General features: G+C 40.1%; 3 protein-coding genes and 1 long non-coding RNA gene across 5 annotated transcripts; 2 read left to right on the top strand and 2 right to left on the bottom strand.

The window, feature by feature from the left end:
- Nucleotides 1-32: 32 nt before the first annotated feature.
- On the bottom strand, nucleotides 33-6,175 carry osgepl1 (O-sialoglycoprotein endopeptidase-like 1). The gene is made up of 7 exons (XM_024388813.2): nucleotides 5,970-6,175; nucleotides 5,442-5,829; nucleotides 5,153-5,357; nucleotides 4,632-4,780; nucleotides 3,244-3,374; nucleotides 253-324; nucleotides 33-178 (listed from the first exon to the last, which is right to left on the bottom strand). Exons 1-7 carry the CDS (start codon nucleotides 6,173-6,175, stop codon nucleotides 94-96), a joined length of 1,236 nt encoding a protein of 411 aa, XP_024244581.1. The 3' UTR covers nucleotides 33-93.
- A 71-nt stretch (nucleotides 6,176-6,246) lies between these two features.
- On the top strand, nucleotides 6,247-8,888 carry LOC112225144. The gene is made up of 3 exons (XR_002949543.2): nucleotides 6,247-6,332; nucleotides 7,633-7,836; nucleotides 7,971-8,888. It is a non-coding gene; the product is annotated as an uncharacterized LOC112225144 (long non-coding RNA).
- Nucleotides 8,889-9,043: 155 nt separating this feature from the next.
- Nucleotides 9,044-11,091, top strand: adat3 (adenosine deaminase tRNA specific 3). The gene is given in 3 exon segments (XM_042306941.1): nucleotides 9,044-9,055; nucleotides 9,150-9,822; nucleotides 9,825-11,091. Coding segments are annotated over 3 exon segments (921 nt in total). The 3' UTR covers nucleotides 10,061-11,091.
- On the bottom strand, nucleotides 10,539-17,518 carry ormdl1 (ORMDL sphingolipid biosynthesis regulator 1). Of its 2 annotated transcripts, none has more exons than XM_024388816.2 (4): nucleotides 17,406-17,518; nucleotides 12,786-12,966; nucleotides 11,824-11,975; nucleotides 10,539-11,522 (listed from the first exon to the last, which is right to left on the bottom strand). In XM_024388816.2, the coding sequence occupies exons 2-4, from the start codon at nucleotides 12,957-12,959 to the stop codon at nucleotides 11,387-11,389; spliced, it is 462 nt and encodes a 153-aa protein (XP_024244584.1). In that variant the 5' UTR covers nucleotides 12,960-12,966; nucleotides 17,406-17,518; the 3' UTR covers nucleotides 10,539-11,386. The 2 variants fall into 2 exon arrangements, with proteins under 2 accessions (XP_024244584.1, XP_024244585.1); XM_024388817.2 differs by having other exon boundaries at nucleotides 17,414-17,518.
- Between the last annotated feature and the right edge of the window lie 341 nt (nucleotides 17,519-17,859).

The raw sequence follows: 17,859 nt of genomic DNA, 5'->3' as shown, positions 1-17,859 counted from the left end.
CCTAACACAGAATGGAGTCCTTTCTGCCAGGATGTATTTCAAAAGTTTAATGGTAAATAGTAGGAATTATATGGATATGTACATAAGTGAACGTCAGTCCGTAACCCTCAGCTTTAATGGTGGAAGTTTGATAGCTGCCTCCTTCACTTCTGCTGTTATGTTCACACCCAGGGGAGCTCTAGAACACAAGGGGCAACAATTAAGCTATAGAACTGTTATCAATTGAAGTGAGTCATCTTTTTTTGGACTTACTTGGGCTCATAGTTGACCTCCTCAGTATGGGACAGGATGCCCTTTCCTTCCCTCAGTCTCTCAACTCCATTCCTGAAATAACGTGTGGTTGAATGCACTGGACTCCAAAGCCATATATAAGCTGTGTATTATAGCTTATTTGTCATGTTTTCTTTATTATATACAGTACCAGTCAACATTTGACACACCTACTCATTCAAGGGTTTTTATTTGTACTATTTTCTACAATGTAGAATAATAGTGAAGACATCAAAACTATGAAACAACACACATGGAACCTTGTAACCAAAAAAGTGTTCAAACAAATTAAAATATATTTTATATTCTTCAAAGTAGCCACCCTTTGCCTTGATGACAGCTTGGCACACTCTTGGTATTCTCTCAACCAGCTTCATGAGGTAGTCACCTGGGGCCTCATAAAACTGTGCAGAGGATTCACGTCAAAAGGTGGCTTACGGGCGAAACACAAAGTGCTTAAGCACAAAAATATAATGATTTATAACACAGTGCGCACCCACGTCGGTTTCCCTTTAACAAATCACAATCGACAAGAAATTTGCCGCACGTGAGCGAGCATTTTGTCCCACCCTTTTAACACCCAAAGTTGCCTATAAATAGTGAAACGCCCCTAATTAATATTCATCCATACTGACTGCATGATGGCAAATCGCAACAGAAAGGCTAAAAAAATACATTTCACCTAGTGTGAAATGGAAGTTCTTGAAGGGGAGGTTGAAGCAAGGAAAAAAATATATTGTTTGGTAGACACAGTGTGGCACATTGTCTGTGCAAGGTTAAGTGTTTGTGCTGCGGGGGAAAGGGGACACCATAACACAATCCCCTTTGAGCGACTTGCCAGTACTATATGGGAATCCCTCCTGAGTGGAGTAGGGGGACATGCAAGACGTACAGGATGATTTTGATTGTCAAAGCTACCCAATTGCCTAACACCTTCAGGTGTGGTAATTACCCTGATTGTAACTGACAATGACAGGGCCATTATCACATTGACAGTTCTGGGCAACGAACATGTGATAACATAAACTGCACTCGTATCTGTCCGACTGAGGCATCGTAAACGGCATCAGTTTAAACGTAATTTGTCCTACTGTTCACCTTTTATGAGAATAGATTTCATAACATGCAAGTATTGTTTAATAATTACAGATCCAATTAAATATGATTCCCGATTAAACTACAACATATTTGAGGGGTTATTTTGTAAAAACATATCTCCGTTTGTATTTATTATCCTAAATCATGTTTCTTGTGTGTTTTTATTTGTGTGCACTCCAGGGAACTCTTCATATATAATATGTGAGGTAATATTTCGATTTATTTTAAACAATGGTATCGATTTCAAAGTGTTTCTCGAGTTTCATCCATCTGCCTTTGGAGTCACCGTTTCTCATTTCTCCAGGTTATGTGCGTAGGTATGGGTCAAAGTGTCGGTGGAGGACTGCACATTCTCCTGTCAAGTTTGTTTTTTATAAATCCCAAAAAGTTTGCTTCGAAAGTGGTGTACGCCTTCTTTTGTGCCTGTGCAATGTTTTTAAATGAGGCCCCTGGAATGCATTTCAATTAACAGGTGTGCCTTAATTTATTTTCTTAATGCGTTTGAGCCAATCAGTTGTGTTGTGACAAGGTAGGGATGGTATACAGAAGATAGCCCTATTTGGTAAAATACCAAGTTCATATTAAGGCAAGAACAGCTCAAATATGAGAAACGACAGTCCATTACATGAAGGTCAGTCAATGTGAAAAATGTCAAGAGCTTTGAAAGTTTCTTCAAGTGCAGTTGCAAAAACAAAGCGCTATGATGAAACTGGCTCACAAGAGGACCGCCACAGGAAAGGAAGACCCAGAGTTACCTCTGCTGCAGAGGATAAGTTCATTAGAGTTAACTGCACCTCAGATTGCAGCACAAATAAATGCTTCAGAGTTCAAGTAACAGACACATCTCAACATCAACTGTTCAGAGGAGCCTGCATGAATCAGACCTTCATGGTCGAATTGCTGCAAAGAAACCACTACTAAAGGACACCAATAAGAAGGGACTTGCTTGGGCCAAGAAACACGAGCAATGGACATTCAACCGGTGGAAATCTGTCCTTTGGTCTGATGAGTCCAAATTTGAGATGTTTGGTTCCAACTACTGTGTCTTTGTGAGACGCAGAGTAGGTGAACGGATGATCTCCGCATGTGTGGTTCCCACTGTGAAGTATGGAGGAGGTGGTGTGATGGTGAGGGGGTGCTTTGCTGGTGACACTGTGATTTAGAATTCAAGGCACTATGTGAGACGATAGTCTTACTAAGCGCAAACTAGATGGGTTGGCCTATCATTTTTTCCCCAACAGAACAATGACCCAACACACCTCCAGGCTGTGTAAGGGCTATTTGACCAAGAAGGAGAGTGATGGGAGTGCTGCATCAGATGAACTGGCCTCCACAATCACCCGACCTCAACCCAATTGAGATTGTTTGGGATGAGTTGGGCCGCAGAGTGAAGGAAATGCAGCCAACAAGTGCTCAGCATATGTGGGAACTCCTTCAAGACTGTTGGAAAAGCCTTCCAGGTGTAGCTGGTTGAGAGAATGCCAAGAGTGTGCCAAGCTATCATCAAGGCAAAAGGTGGCTACTTTGAAGAATCTCAAATATATTTTAATTTGTTTGAACACTTTTTTGGTACCTACATGATTCCATATGTGTTATTTCATAGTGTTGATGTCTTTACTATTATTCTACAATGTAGAAAATAGTAAAAAATGAAGAAAAACCCTTGAATGAGTAGGTGTGTGTGTGTATATATATATATATATATATATATATATATATATATTTTTTTTTAAATTAGTTATACTATTTTGATATTGATTACTGCACTGTTGGGTAGAGCATGCAAGTTAAGCATTTCACTGTACTTGTGCATGTGACAATAAAACTTTAACTATATATTTTCAAAACCAAAATAACTAATAGTCTTCTACATACCATGCGATCATGACTCCATTGTCAGTACAAAACTTGGATGGAGGACAAAGCAAATGTAATCCAGTGGTGTCTGTGACAATCTTCAAAATCTTTCGGATGTACTGGTTACTGGCAACTCCTCCTGACACCACCTAACAGAGCAAAACATTTAGGACACCGTATGGACACCATACAATTGTTTGTAGAAATACTGTGCCTTCAGAAAATATTCACACCCCTTGAGTTTTTCCAAATTTTGTTGTGTTACAGCCGGAATGTAAAATGGATTAAATTGAGATTTTGTGTCACTGGCCTGCGCATAATACCCCATAATGTCAAAGTAGATTTATGTTTTTCAAAATTGTTACAAATTATGCAAGCCTATATAAATTCAGGAGTAAACATGTGCTTAACAAGTTGCATGGACTCACTCTGTGTGCAATAATAGTGTTTAACAGGATTTGATTACCTCATCTCTACCCCACACATACAATTATCTGTAAGGTCCCTAAGTTGAGCAGTGAATTTCAAATACAGATTCAATCACAAAGACCAGGGAGGTTTTGCAATGCCTCGCAAAGGGTTGTAGTACAGAGCCAAAACAAAACAAAAAGTGTCACTGCCCCAAAACTTTTGGAGTTCATTGTACACCGAGTATACCGAACAGTAGGAGCACCTTCCTAATATTGAGTTCCTCTTGGCCTCAAGACAGTGTCAATTCATCAGGGCAAGGACTTTACAAGGTGTCAAAAGTGTTCCACAAGGATGCTTGCCCATATTGACTTCAATGCTTCCCACAGTTGTGTCAAGTTGACTGGAAGTCCTTTGATTGGTGAAACATTCTTGACACACACAGAAAACTGTTGAGTGTGAAAAACCCAGCAGCGTTGTAGTTCTTGACACAAACCAGTGCACCTGGCACCTACTACCATACCCTGTTCAAAGGCACTGAAATATTTTTTATTTCCCATTCACCCTCTGAATGGCGCACACACACACACACAATCCATGTCTCAATTGTCTCAAGGCTTAAACATCCTTCTTTAACCTATCTCCTCCCCTTCATCTACACTGATTTGAAGTGGATTTAACAAGAGACATCAATAAGGGATAGCTTTCGCCTGGATTCTATGTCATGGAAAGAGCAGGTGTTCTTAATGTTTTGTTTACTCAGTGTATATTAGTGCTTTATTCTTGTTCATTTTTTACAAATGTTAGTATTTCTTCTTCCACTTTGACAGAGTATTTTATGTAGATCATTGACAAAAAATGACAATTAAATCCACAACAAAGTGGAAAAAGTCATGGGGAGTGAATACTTTCTGAAGGAGATCATTCAATGCAATATTGTGGATTAGATCATCTTGATAGCTGTGAAAACCCCTATCCAATGATTGGATTTCACTCACCAGTGTTGGATTGCAGGAAGGCAGAAGGTCTTTGGCCTTACAGAACAAAATGGCACGATGTGTGCGCTTGGCAATGTGAGAGGCCACTGCGTGCTGCGTAGCAGCAGCTATGTCATTAACACATGACAACAAAGTTCCCTGCTCCACACCTTGGATGAAAAAAAACATGTAGGTGCATTTTCACACAAAACTTGTCTTTTGGTATTTGTTTCATTAGTCCATTGTTGATATAGTCCCAAAATGTTTTGCATATCAGCAATCAAGGATCAAGATATAACTTTCAAAATAAAGAAATATAGCTGGGATTTCTGTATTTTGAAAGTTATACATCTCGAAACCTTGATGGCTGGCTGACATGCAAAACATGTTGGGCCGATATCAACAATGGACTAATGAAACAAATACCAAAAGATTGTTTTTTGGTGGAATTGTCCTTCAATTTAAGTGATCTGATTCTATTAGTTGATTAAGGAAAGGTTATGATATAAATGCATATTATATCTTTATGAATTATTTATTACCTTCCTCTTCCTCTTTTTTCTGTATTGACATCGTCACCTGGTTTCGCAGACCAGCAAATGAGAAGTTACAGTCATAGTGCGCTCCCATTGGTGGCTTGAAGAGAAACTTCAACCTGTTTCCATCTCGAGCCAGAATCTCTATTGCTTGACCCCCACTTATCATGGAGCACTTTGGGTGTTTGATGAGTGACAAACGTCTTGCCACCTGTGAACACACAAATGTCACAAATTCAAGGCCAAAAAAACCCACCGGCCTCTTAAGTGTTTTCTAAAAAGTTATACTCTTTACCTTGTCCATAGTGTCCCCTGGAGCTTCATCCAGTGTTTGACCCAGGAGAAGAAAGTCATCGATTCCTCTGGCCAGAGCCAAGAGAGAGTGACCTCCGGAGACTAGGAGGACAAGGAAGGGGAATACTACAGGCTGGAGCATCCTGACTGTCAGGGCATGGGCCTCCATGTGGTGGATGGGGATGAAGGGCTTCTGGTGTAGCTTTACAAAGTTCAGGCTAAAGTCCAGGCCTATCCCCAGACTCAGGGCCAGGCCCGGCTTCACTGTGGTGGCTACAGCAGACAGTTGACTCTGGGTGACGCCACTCCTCTCCATGGCCTCCTGGACAATGCGGCCTATGTTCTCTCTGTGGAGCCGCTGGGCAACAGTGGGAATAATCCCACCAGTCCTACAATCAAATACAAATGGAGAACATGATGACCTTTGCAAGGTTTTATCTTGATTCTTGACCATGGGGGGCATTGCACTGATAAATAAGACAATCACTTTTGTTGAATGAACATGAAAAAAATACAAGATTGTACCCACTTCAGGTGCACCTCTTTTTGTGAATGAAGAGATTCTCCAAGGATTAAGCCTGTTTCATCCATTACAGCCGCACCTGTCTCGTCACAGCTTGTCTCAATGCCGAGAACAAGCCGGGAACTCATTTTTCTTCTAAAAGCACATTTGCTTAAAATCTTGGCTCTAAACATATGTGTGCCCTGTTGAGCCGAAGCTTTAAATGCAAACATTTTATTTCACTAAACCCGATTTTCCTGCACTAGCCAAAATACATGCTTAAATTACTGAAATTTGGTAAGCACCGCTATCCGTAGAGATTCGCAAGAGGCGAGGAAAATAGCTCTGCTACTAGGGACCATTACGATGGTCTATTAGTATTTTCTAAAGGTATGTCATTCATTAATAACTTGATTTTAAGTCTCACGACAATGCCACTGTCAGTGACAATTAAATACGTTTGCATTTGTCGCAAATGCTAAAATTGCGGTGCTCCACGACCTCACGCTTGTACTTCTGAGGAGCTTGTGTCACATGTAAACAATTCCTCCATGAAACATCAAATAGTTTTCTAGTTAGGTGCAGTTACATTTTTCCGAGTTGAAAATTTGAAAGAACATTTCAAAATGTTTTGCGGATATCGACGGGAATATGTTTTAATTAAATAACTACTTTTTTTATTAACCTAGAAAACAAAACTGTGGGTGTCTCTGAATAGTGATAACCTTTGTTTCAGGGGGAAATTATATGCAGTTGGACATCAACAAGCATTTACGGAAATGTTGGATGAAATATCACTTTTTACAGCTCTAATCAAACCTGGTCAACAAGGCACATTTAATTCGGCAATCAATATGCGATAGGAATTCAAAGTGTGTACTTGTTGTATTTTGTTCGTCTGATGTTAAAGTATCCTCACATCTTTTCGGCACTGCATCCAATGTTTATCTTATTTGGATGATTTTGCAACTACGGGCACTCGGGGTAGTACATTTTTAACATTTTATAGAATGTTTTATTTTTAAATTCTTTAGATGTTAAATTCACACGACAATCACCCCATTCTTTTTTTAACACCTCTCTATCAAGAATTTTGACATTTTCAAAAGTATTTTATACCTACATTTCACTTTTGCCCTTGTCCCTGACCCAGAATGTTGAGCTTCTACTGTTTTTCTATGGGAAAACATTGTATAATGTGTAATTATTAATGTTAGAAAATAGGGAGAAAGATTCCCCAAAGACAAGAAGAAAGGGAACTGAAGGGAACTCCAAAGAACTTGAGAAGGATTTTATTTTATTGTTTCAAAATGCCATCATTGCAGAGTTAAAGCAAAAATATCAAAAAATGTGCATTGCCAAGGACAAACAACTGGCTTAAAAAATGCTTAGAGGCAACATCCTGAGAAAATATGGCCTGGTCAAAGCCGCAAACGGATCATTTGAATTTTCAGCAAAAGCAATGAGGGCAAATGAAAACAGGTCAACAAGTCTTCAATACTCCAGGAAAAAGCAGTGTAACATAATTAGCACAGCCACAGAAGAGAAAATCACTTGATTTTATGAACGTGATGACAACAGTAGAGCAACAAAAGGGGAAAAGGACACACTAAGAAGGAAAAATAAGAAAAAGCAGAAGCGCTTCTTTAATGGCATAATTCAGAAACTTTTCCTACTATGCATTCTTTAGAATACGTCCTTTTTGGGTTGTCAAGCTAACAGTCCAGGATAGGGACACATGCCTCTGCAAAACCTACGCCAACCTCCAGTTCATGGCAGACCAACTACAGTATCACAGCAGTCACTGTTATATATCTCAAAGGCGATAAAGAGCATCGAGGCCCTCCCACCAGATCACCTGGAGACAATCTGTGGGACAGTGAAGATACACCAGGTAATAGTTGTGGGTTATTTTATGTCAAATCTTCCATTTGTTATACAAACATTATCACTACACTATGTATCACTAGACTATGCTATCATTACATATTTTGAATGTGCATAACTTTTAGAAATCATTTTTTCCAGATCGTCAGCGACAGTCCAGAGGATACTCAGTTGCTTCTGTTCCTTTCCACATCACTGCACTCCACAGACTGTGACTCTGTTTGAAAAAATAGAGGCAGACCAAGATGGAAAATCCAACACATCTCACAGCGCCTTCCAGCCCGTTGAAGATCAAAGTGAAGCATTGATTGGAAAGTGGTGTGGGGTGGAGTGTGATCAGGACGTTTACCCTGGCATCGTGCAAGACGTTCACACAGAGAGTGGTGCTCTTGTTAAAACCATGAGTCGCGTTGGCCCCAACCGTTTTTTTGGAGGCCGATGAGAGACAACATCATATGATACAGACCACAGCATGTGCTTGGACTTGCCCTTGAACCCCGACCCTGTGACCAAGAGGTACATGGAGCTGGATGGTTGGTCTGAGAGGAACGTGGCCCTATTTCTAAGCCTTAGATACTCATATACAGTACAAAGCAGGACATAAAATCATGCATTAAATAAAACATGTGCAGCTCTCAATGAACTTTTCCCTCAATATATAGGTGCTGGAAGTTCTAGTTGTTGCATCTAAGTGTAGTCAAAGACAAAACATTGTTCTCATGTTAAAAAGGTGCTAGTTCCAGTGTTTTAGAATCTTACTTTGTCTTTTATTATTTAAATGTTTAAACAATGGTTGTGGTTCAAAATGTTAGCAATAAAATATTGTTTTCCTACGTAATTTTTTTTTACATATACTCATTTATTCAGAAATATGTGTTGTGGTCTATGTATAATTTACATTGATTGATCATTTACATTGATTGATTTGTTTTAGATAGGGAAATCATATGGTTGTTATCATAATCTCACAAAAAGGTTGGGTGGAAATATCTTATTTTTCATAAATGTTTTCAGCTGTCACCAAGGCAAGTTTATACATTCAGGCGTCGTGTTGAATTATTCATTTTAGGAAAACCTTAATCACTAAAAATAATATTCAATACAAGTTCATGTACACATAATAAATGTGTTAAAAATAAGTTCATTTCATTTTCAACTAAAATGGATGATTAATGATATGATGCAAATTACATTTGTCTGGCTGTCTGGGAAAAATGACAAAAATAGTACAAATGCAGCCGTTTTCAGATATTGTTTCTAGACAAATCAAAGACAAAATACTGGTAAAATGGTGTTTGAATATGTTTAACTTGGCCAAAGTGCCCAAAGTTGCAGAATCACCCATTTTATGTAAACATTGTCTGGATCGGAGTTCTTTGGCCAGATTTGTGGTTGAAAATCTTTTTAACACAGGTACTATGTGAAATGGAGCCACAGTCCAAACGCATCAAATAATCTGAGTGTGACATAGACTCCTGGGTCGCTAATCCTGTGCTGTCCAACGTTCACTCACATGACGCTGAGCTAATCGAGGCCTTTGCAGCTCCCATCGTCAACAAGAAAGAAACCTCTCGTTTGATAAAGGAGTTTGCCACATCAAGAGAGTACGGGGCATGCAAGGATAAGGGCAACCCTCACCCTCTGGAGATCATTATATGCCTTGCCAGTGATGCACCAGACATTGACTGCAGTAAGGACATGCACATATCTGATCTGTCGCCCTCAGGTAGAATAAACTGTGGAGGTCTAGGGGACCTTTTCCTGGTCAAGACACCAGCATGCCCTCCTTTGACCAGATCAAAGTCCTATTATGAGGACAAGCAAGTGACGGTGGCACTAAAAGGCCAGCTGTTCACCTCCTCTATGAAAGCCAAGATGCAGGACTACATGGCTGCTGTGGCTGCAGCAAGAGCAGGGCAGGAGAGAGGCATGGAGGCTGTAGGGGCTGCAGTCGTTGAGCCCGAGGCAGTGAGGATTGTTGCTGCTGGAAAGGCTTTCACCCACTTAATCACGCTGTCATGGTCTGCATTGACCTTGTGGCACGTGGGCAGCGTGGTGGGGCCTACACCCATGATAAGTACCCCTCCTGCCAGTTTGTTTTGCCCGACTCCTCACCCTCTGAAATACATGTCGCCAACCATCCATGCCAACCTGCGGGGTCCTGCGGGACAAGGACAGTGCAGAGGAGAGCGGTCAGCCGTACATCTGCACCGGGAACAACCTGTATGTAACTTGAGAGCCTTGTATTTTTTTGTGCCACGCTGCTAGTCCAGTCCAGGAAGTCTTCTATGGAACAGCCTCTATCGATGTGGCATTTGGGACTAAATATAAAATCGATGCTCAAAAATATCAGACTCACCGCTTTGAGGTTTTCAAATGAGTTTTGAGCAAACAGTACCAAAATTAATTCCTAAGGTTCACATAATTGTTACAGGAATGCTCTACCTTTATAATTGGATAGTCTCACATGTCAGATTACTATGCACACACGGTTTAGGAATAAGATCAAGGTGTAACGACATTTTGGATTACATAAATTTTCACTTTATTGCATTTCATTTTAAACAAAGCTTTTGCCACTGTGACATCACTTAAAAGCATTCACAGCTTGTTTTTATGCTCATCTCCCACTGTAGTCAGTGCATGTCAAAATATGGGTTTCCATCCATTTCCCTCAATAAATTTAGCCAGTTAAGACATACACACTGCTTTTAAGGGCACAAATGTTTTAATGATGTTAGATACAGGGGCTGACAAAGCTCCAAGAATACCGTGGATAAGCCATGACCAAACAGAACAGGACTAGCTGCCTTGGTAATACCATCCAGGAGATCTCCTAAACAAGTACAGCTACATGAATATAGGTACATAGGCAAACCGTAGACCCCTCTCAGTAAACACTTTCATCTGACAAAACATCTTATGAAAAATCATCAAGAAAGACATGAACCTATACATACAACTATATACACTGAAAAAAATGCCTGCCCTATATAACTGAGTAACAATGAGAAATGATTCATATACCAAGGAAATCATACAAAATGTGTATTTCATATTGTTCAGTTCTTTTCAGCAATGATAACCCATCTAAAAATAAGTGTCAAACATTGAACCATAGGCTCCTACTTTTATGGAGAAATTATCTTTAAAAATGCATCTGATATTTCCAAGGCTTTCGGTTACGATGAGAAACATTTATTGTAACAAGGAGGAACGCAATCTTTGTCACTGTGTGAAGTGAGGGCAAACAAAAACAGAACAAAAAAAGCTCCACTTTTTAAACATGGGCCAGCCCAGGTCTATGTAGATTAAAAATAATAATAATTAAATATTTACTTAAGTTAGTAATGCACATGGAATTATCGTCGATCTCCAAGTCTCCCACTATAGTTTAACCTGGCGTATCTAAACAATGAGTGACAATTACACATAACGTACAAAACTGCTCAGTACAAACTCCAGTGGTACAGAGTAAATAGGGTTAACTATTCATCTTGCTATGAGCCAATAGCTCCTTTGAGAGTTTGTCACACCACTGACTCTCAACACTCAGCTTAATACTTGTTGATGCCAAAGATGCGGACTCCGTGTAGTTGTGGCAATTTGGGGATCAGCACACTCAAAAGGGAGGCAGTGTTTATGACAAAGTGTGTAGTGTCGTACTTCGTGTAGAAACTTGCAAGAAAATATCTATAGGGGGAGAAAAAAAGACAAGTTAGCAAATGTGTCAGTTAAAAAAAGCTCTGCAACATGGTAAACAGTTGGAATTTATAGGGCTGGTTTCCCAGACACAGATTAAGCCTATCCTGGACTAAAACACATTCTCAATGGAGGATTTAAGTGGTTTTTAGTCCAGGACTAGGATTGATCTGTGTCCGGGAAACCGTCCCATACAGTTTGCAATTATTTCTGCATTGGATGCTAAAATGGGTATCTAAAGCCAATGGCCAAAAATGTAACCTCTTGTTCTAAATGACGGGAGGCGACGTACAAAATGATTGGGGAGATGGTGAAGAATTTTCTGGATGATGTGAACTGCACGCCGTAGTCCAACTGTTCCCAATGTGTCAGGAGCCGGGCTTTGCCTTGGTCTGGGGTCTCAAACGGAGTGCCTTTCACTGCATGCATGAAGACATACATCCCCTGCAAGACAGACACACAGTGAATGAGTCCAAATCTTGATGACGAGAGACAGTCCACTAAGACAAGACAAACTAATCATAAAGTAGCAAATGGTGCCTGAGACTGAGGGTAGATGTTGCAGCACAACTACGTGTCCTTTTGGTTCATTAAAATAAAATGTTTATTTGAATTCATCCTTCCTTGGAATGAGTTGGGATAGAATCGGAACTGTATTTATGCTAAGAAGCGGAGTGCGTGTGAAATCTGCTTACGGGTGCAAAGCTGACCAAAGCCTCTCACAATTACCTCAACTGATACTTTATGAACTACTAGGTCATACGTGGGACATTGGGAGTGAGTATATTCTGGTTATTCACTTCCTACGTTCCTTTACAACACTTGGCACTGAGAACATCAGGTCATTTGAATGAGAATGCTACATTCTATTAAATAACAGGGTCTGTAAAAAGTCTTCATATACCAGCTGAATTAGCAGTTAATGGCAAGCGAAAGATACAGTAAACAATAAGCTGCTGAACTGAAATAGCAGGATATTGTGGTTCCCTTTTAATGGCCTTCCTTAGGGCCATGATACAGAAGACTTTTCCAATATGGGGACAACAGTTAAACTTAGTGAGTTGTCATGTCAGTGACCTTGTTTCTTTATTCAACAGATTGTGCAAGGAACAATGAGAGGCCAGTGCAATGAGGAAGCAACAATTGTCTAGGCAACAACTTTGAAGGAAGGGGGGGGTTTACCATGATATGGCTGAAAGTAAGAAGAACAAACTGGTGATAGGCTATTAAAGTGTGAGAAGATAAATGACTTACAAAATTGTGTATAATATTTGTGAGAGTCCACACCACAGGTACACTGAAGAAGGGTATGCTCAAGAGCACAATGTGAAGCATTCCAACACCGAGGGCATAGGTGAGCCAGATCCCTCGACTGTTCATGACCCGAGTGTTGGGGTTCACCTCACTGTGCGCTACGCCAACATTCATTTTGTTTCTGTGAACAAGAGGAGTATGAGGATTGTGTTACTGATGAATACACCTTATTCCTTTGAAAACATCACAAAAATGTGTCACTCATAAATTATCCCAACAGGGAGCCAATTACTACTGCAATACACAAAGTTCATAGCCTGCAGGTACAGGATAGATTACGCAAATAAAATGAACATGATCTGCTTAGGCTATGTAGTACATTTTCACCTTTCTTGCACAACAATACCTCTTGCTGTTGTTTTCAGACAAATCATTAAAATTACGCTTTCCACAACATGACATATTGTAACCTATTTGGACTTTAAATTGTCTGAGAGTTGCTTTTCAGACCATTGGTTGGCTTGAGATTTAAAGTTTGAAGTTGCGTCATAAATTCTCAGATTTCTCAAGTTCTTGATAATGGTGATGTCGAAAAACGTAACTGTGGGCAAGTAGCTATCCTTGTTTATATACCAGTATGCTTGGAATAGGGTTTGCTGGTATCTCAGCCATTTGGAGAAAGTGTGTAGCATTTTCGCTTTCAAGCATTAAAGGGGAAACCAACCTATTCACTTGCAAATGTCCCATGAGGGTCATGCATTCAAAAGCAGCTGCACAGAGGCTTTTCATTTGAAAAGTGCAGCAACAATGCTATGGCAGACACTTGCTTGCTCTGATGACCTTCCCACCGATTCTTATTACCCTGTTAAATGGAATCTGATCTGTTCTCTAGAGCACCAAACAATATTCCCTAAAATGTTCCCTAAAACCCGTAATATTAAAAGGCAAAGATGGACTCTATAAAGCATATACAGTGCATTCAGAAATTATTCAGACCCCTTTACTTTTTTCAAGCTGTTACATTAAAGCCCTGTTCCAAAATTGATTAAATTGTATTTTTTCCCTCAATCTATGCACAATACTTCATAATGACAAATCAAAAAAAGTATTTTTTTTTCTTTCTGCAAATGCATAAAAATAAACTGAAATCACATTAACATAAGTATTCAGACCATTTACTCAGTACTTTGTAGAAGCACCTTTGGCAGTGATTAAAGCCTTGATTCTTATTGGGTATGACGCTACAAGCTTGGCACACCTGTATTTGGAGAGTTTCTCCCATTCTCTGCAGATCCTCTCAAGCTCTGTTAGGTTGGAGCATTGATGCACAGCTATTTTCAGGTCTCTTCAGAGATGTTTGATCGGGTTCAAGTCTGGCTGGGCCACTCAAGAACATTCAGAGACTTGTTCCGAAGCCACTCAGCGTTGTCTTGGCTGTGCGCTTAGGGTCATTGTCCTGTTGTGAGATGAACCTTCGCCCCCAGTCAGAGGTCCTGAGCGCTCTGGAGCAGGTTTTCGTCAAGGATCTCTGTACTGTGCTCCATTCATCTTTCCCTCGATCCTGACTATTCTCCCAGTCCCTGTCGCTGAATAACATCCCCACAGCATGATTGCTGCCACCACCATGCTTCACCGTAAGGATGGTGTCAGGTTTCCTCCAGACGTGACGCTTGGCACTCAGGTCAAAGAGTTCAATCTTCGTTTCATCAGACCAGAGAATCTCATTTCTCATGGTCTGAGAGTCTTTAGGTGCCTTTTGGCAAACTCCAAGCGGGCTGTCATGTGTATTTTACTGAGGAGTGGCTTCCGTCTGGCACTCTACCATAAAGGCCTGATCGGTGGAGTGCTGCAGAGATGGTTGTCCTTCTGGAAGGTTATCCCATCCTCACAGAGGAACTCTGGAGCTCTGTCAGAGTGACCATGGGGTTCTTGGTCACCTCCCGGGACCAAGATTTAGTACCCTTTCCCAAATCTGTGCCTCGACACAATCCTATCTCGGAGCTCTGCGGATAATTCCTTTGACCTCATGGCTTGGTTGTTGCTCTGACATGCACTGTCAACTGTGGGACTTTATATAGACAGGTGTGTGCCTTTCCAAATCATGTCCAATCAATTGAATTTACCACAGGTAGAGTCCAATCAAGTTGTAGAAACAGCTCAAGGATGATCAATGGAAACAGGATGCACCTGAGCTCAAATTCAAGTCTCATAGCAAAGGGTCTGAATACTTATGTAAATAAGGTATCTTTGTTTTTAATAGGTTTGCAAAAATGTCTAAAAACCTGTTTTTGCTTTGTCATTATGGGGTATTGTGTGTAGATTTTAAGGGGGGGGGGGGATTATGTAATCCTTTTTAGAATAAGCCTCTAATGTAACAAAATGTGTGAAAAGTCGAGGGGTCTGAAAACTTCCCGAATGCCCTGCATAAAATGCTTGGAGGATTGATTGTACATTAAACTTTCTCCATTTCCGTATAAATAACAGACATTGTTGACATTGAGTGAATGTGTTCAATGTTTCTTTTGTCGGAGAGCTAACTTGTTGCCAATGATGTTTCCTAGGAATTTGTAGTCCTCCACTCGCTCAATGATCTGTCTGTTCATCTCCAGTGGTGGGGATGGTAGGTTGGTCTCTTCTGTAGTCAATGACCAGGTCTTTGGTTTTGGTTGCATTGAGGTCCAGGTAGTTCTGTATTACACCACAGTAAAAACATGTCCATTTCAGCCTCGAGGTGCCCTTCTGAGTTGCCTGCTGTGTCCATAATTACTGTGTCATCTGAATACGTGATGAACATCATCTCTGGGTCTGAGCTCCTAAAACAGGTGAGATGAGGGAACCTTGTGGTGATTCTGTAAAGATGGTTCTGGACAAGCTGCAATGAGACAATTGAATCTGACCAGCTGTTATCTATTTGTCAGAAAGGAGAGGACCCAGAGAATCAGATGTGGATTGACATTCATGTTCTGGAGCTTTTAACCCATTAAGTGAGGACTATATTAAAAGGCACTTGAGAAATCCACAAATACCATTCTGACGCATGTCTTGGGTTTCTCCAAGTGGGTGTAGGCACAGTGCAGTAGGGACTGAACTGCATCATCAACACCCCTGTGCCGCTTGTAAGCAAACTTGAGTGTAGGCAACCACTAAGGTTGTCTGGCCATGATACTTTATCCTTTTAAATAAAGCATCTTCATCTTTTAGTTGAAGCTCAACATTTGTTACAGTGTGTGACATGTTAGGTCAGAGTTCAGCTCCTTCTTTTCCATTGCAAAGTCATATTGGTCAAATCTACAACAAACAAACAAAAAACTTGAGTTTCTCTGCCAAGCCAACAAAATCTTTTTATTTTGGAGCAGGGGACAGTTGGGTGTTGTTAAAGCCTGCCAGTGTTTTCACACTCTCCAAGCACCTCTGGCTTTACCTTCCTGAAAGAGCCTTTCCACCTTATCCTTGTACACTCACTCACTCTTGGCCCGTTTCATCTGTTTATTTAATTTGGATTGAATTAGTTTACCTTCAATCTTGTTGCCAGTGGTAAATGCTATTTTCTTTTCAGATCCTTTGTGATCATGGGTTTTTTGTTAGAAAATAACTTTTAAGTTTTGGAAGGAACAATAATATCCTCAGAGAATTTGTGGCCTCAAGACTTGCTCCCTCTGAACACACTCCAGTCTGCACAGTCAAAGCAGCCCTCTAAGGTCTCACTGGCATCATTCTCCCATTTTCTGACCACATCTTCCCGTTGTAGTTTGGTGCAATAGGCTGGGATTAGATGTATTGTGATCTGCGGTACTAAGGGGTGGTTTTTAATAGCTTTTTATGCATTCTTTAATTTAAAAAATAAATACAAAAATCCATAAACATATTAAGTCTTATGTATTATAGGTGTATGTATATATGTCCCTCATCTTTCATCGGCGATAAACAAAATCCTTCAAATAAAATAAGATACTGTAGCTGTTTAGCACAGATCCATACAGCTATGGGTGCCTCCACCCGATCATGCTAACGTTAGATAGCGAATTAGCACAGGTGGTGCCTGTCTTCCATCTGTTTTCCATAACATGGAGATATGGCCATGTGGGAACACTAACCCTATAAAATGTGTATATCCACTTAAATACTTTTCAAAAAACAAAAAGGTTCTCACTGACATGAAAGATAAGATCCTTATGCTTCAAGCCATGCGTGAAAATGTTCAGACCGAGCGTCGGGGCTTTTAACAAAACGCCCCCGTACAGAAGATGCCTTCATCCAATGACTTATGTTTAATGCAATGGAACTGAGAGTCACGATCAATGGCTAATTTCTAGTTAGCTTAGCCGCACTAGCTAACATTAGCTAGGTATCTACCATTACTTTCACATGTCTTTAAGTGCCAGCTAACGACTCCGCTGGAAACTAAGTAGCTAGCTTACTTTAGCCAACAGCCAAGCTCCAGCTACTTTCAACAAGTCAAGTGAAGTATTGTATGCTTGAAACAACACCAGTTGAATTGCTAACTTGCTAGCTAGATATTTTTTCGTGAAAATAGCAATACATAAGTCACAATATTTGCATATCAATAGTGTTATCAAATATTTTACCAAACAGTCAACACAGATATTGTCATGTACTTACTGGAGTACCTTGTTATGAATCGGTTTTTAAACGTGGCAGTAAGAACGACAGAAGGCCAAGCTCCCCTTCACTAGCGGCACAAACGATGACGTCACTTTTGAGTTGCAATTAGGAATCCAAAAAAAAATAAAAGCCAGCCTTTCAAAACATTGCAATGTGGATAACTCATTCAAAGATATTATATTTGAATCAATGTCATTTTTTTTATTGTGCGTATAAGCAAATGCAAAGAGGACTTTATGGAAACAATTATACAAATATGCTCCTAAATAAAATAAAAAATAAGACCACTCTCGAAAAATACAATGTTCAGGTTGGTATGTTCAAATCATTGGGGTGTAGAGAAAAAACGATTCTATGTGCTGAGGTAAAAGTGGGGTTGGGAATACTTAGTTGGGTCTATAGTACCTATATATGCAGTTATTTCATGGAGACTGAGGTCTAAATACCCATC

This window comes from Oncorhynchus tshawytscha, linkage group LG26, assembly GCF_018296145.1.
Source record: "Oncorhynchus tshawytscha isolate Ot180627B linkage group LG26, Otsh_v2.0, whole genome shotgun sequence".
In the NCBI taxonomy this organism is placed as follows: Eukaryota; Metazoa; Chordata; class Actinopteri; order Salmoniformes; family Salmonidae; genus Oncorhynchus; species Oncorhynchus tshawytscha.
This window is presented reverse-complemented; position numbering and strand designations above follow the sequence as displayed.

What these genes read in the sequence shown, in the direction of transcription:
- osgepl1 (XM_024388813.2), bottom strand. Translation starts at nt 6,175, where the DNA reads ATGTTTGCATTTAAAGCTTCGGCTCAACAGGGCACACATATGTTTAGA. An exon ending in AATGGAGTCATGATCGCATG is followed by an intron (nt 325 to 3,243) that starts GTATGTAGAAGA and finishes ACGTTATTTCAG; the next exon opens with GAATGGAGTTGAGAGACTGA. An exon ending in GAGGTCAACTATGAGCCCAA is followed by an intron (nt 179 to 252) that starts GTAAGTCCAAAA and finishes CTTGTGTTCTAG; the next exon opens with AGCTCCCCTGGGTGTGAACA.
- ormdl1 (XM_024388816.2), bottom strand. Translation starts at nt 12,959, where the DNA reads ATGAATGTTGGCGTAGCGCACAGTGAGGTGAACCCCAACACTCGGGTC. An exon ending in CAAATATTATACACAATTTT is followed by an intron (nt 11,976 to 12,785) that starts GTAAGTCATTTA and finishes TCTGTCTTGCAG; the next exon opens with GGGATGTATGTCTTCATGCA. An exon ending in ACCATCTCCCCAATCATTTT is followed by an intron (nt 11,523 to 11,823) that starts GTACGTCGCCTC and finishes CTCCCCCTATAG; the next exon opens with ATATTTTCTTGCAAGTTTCT.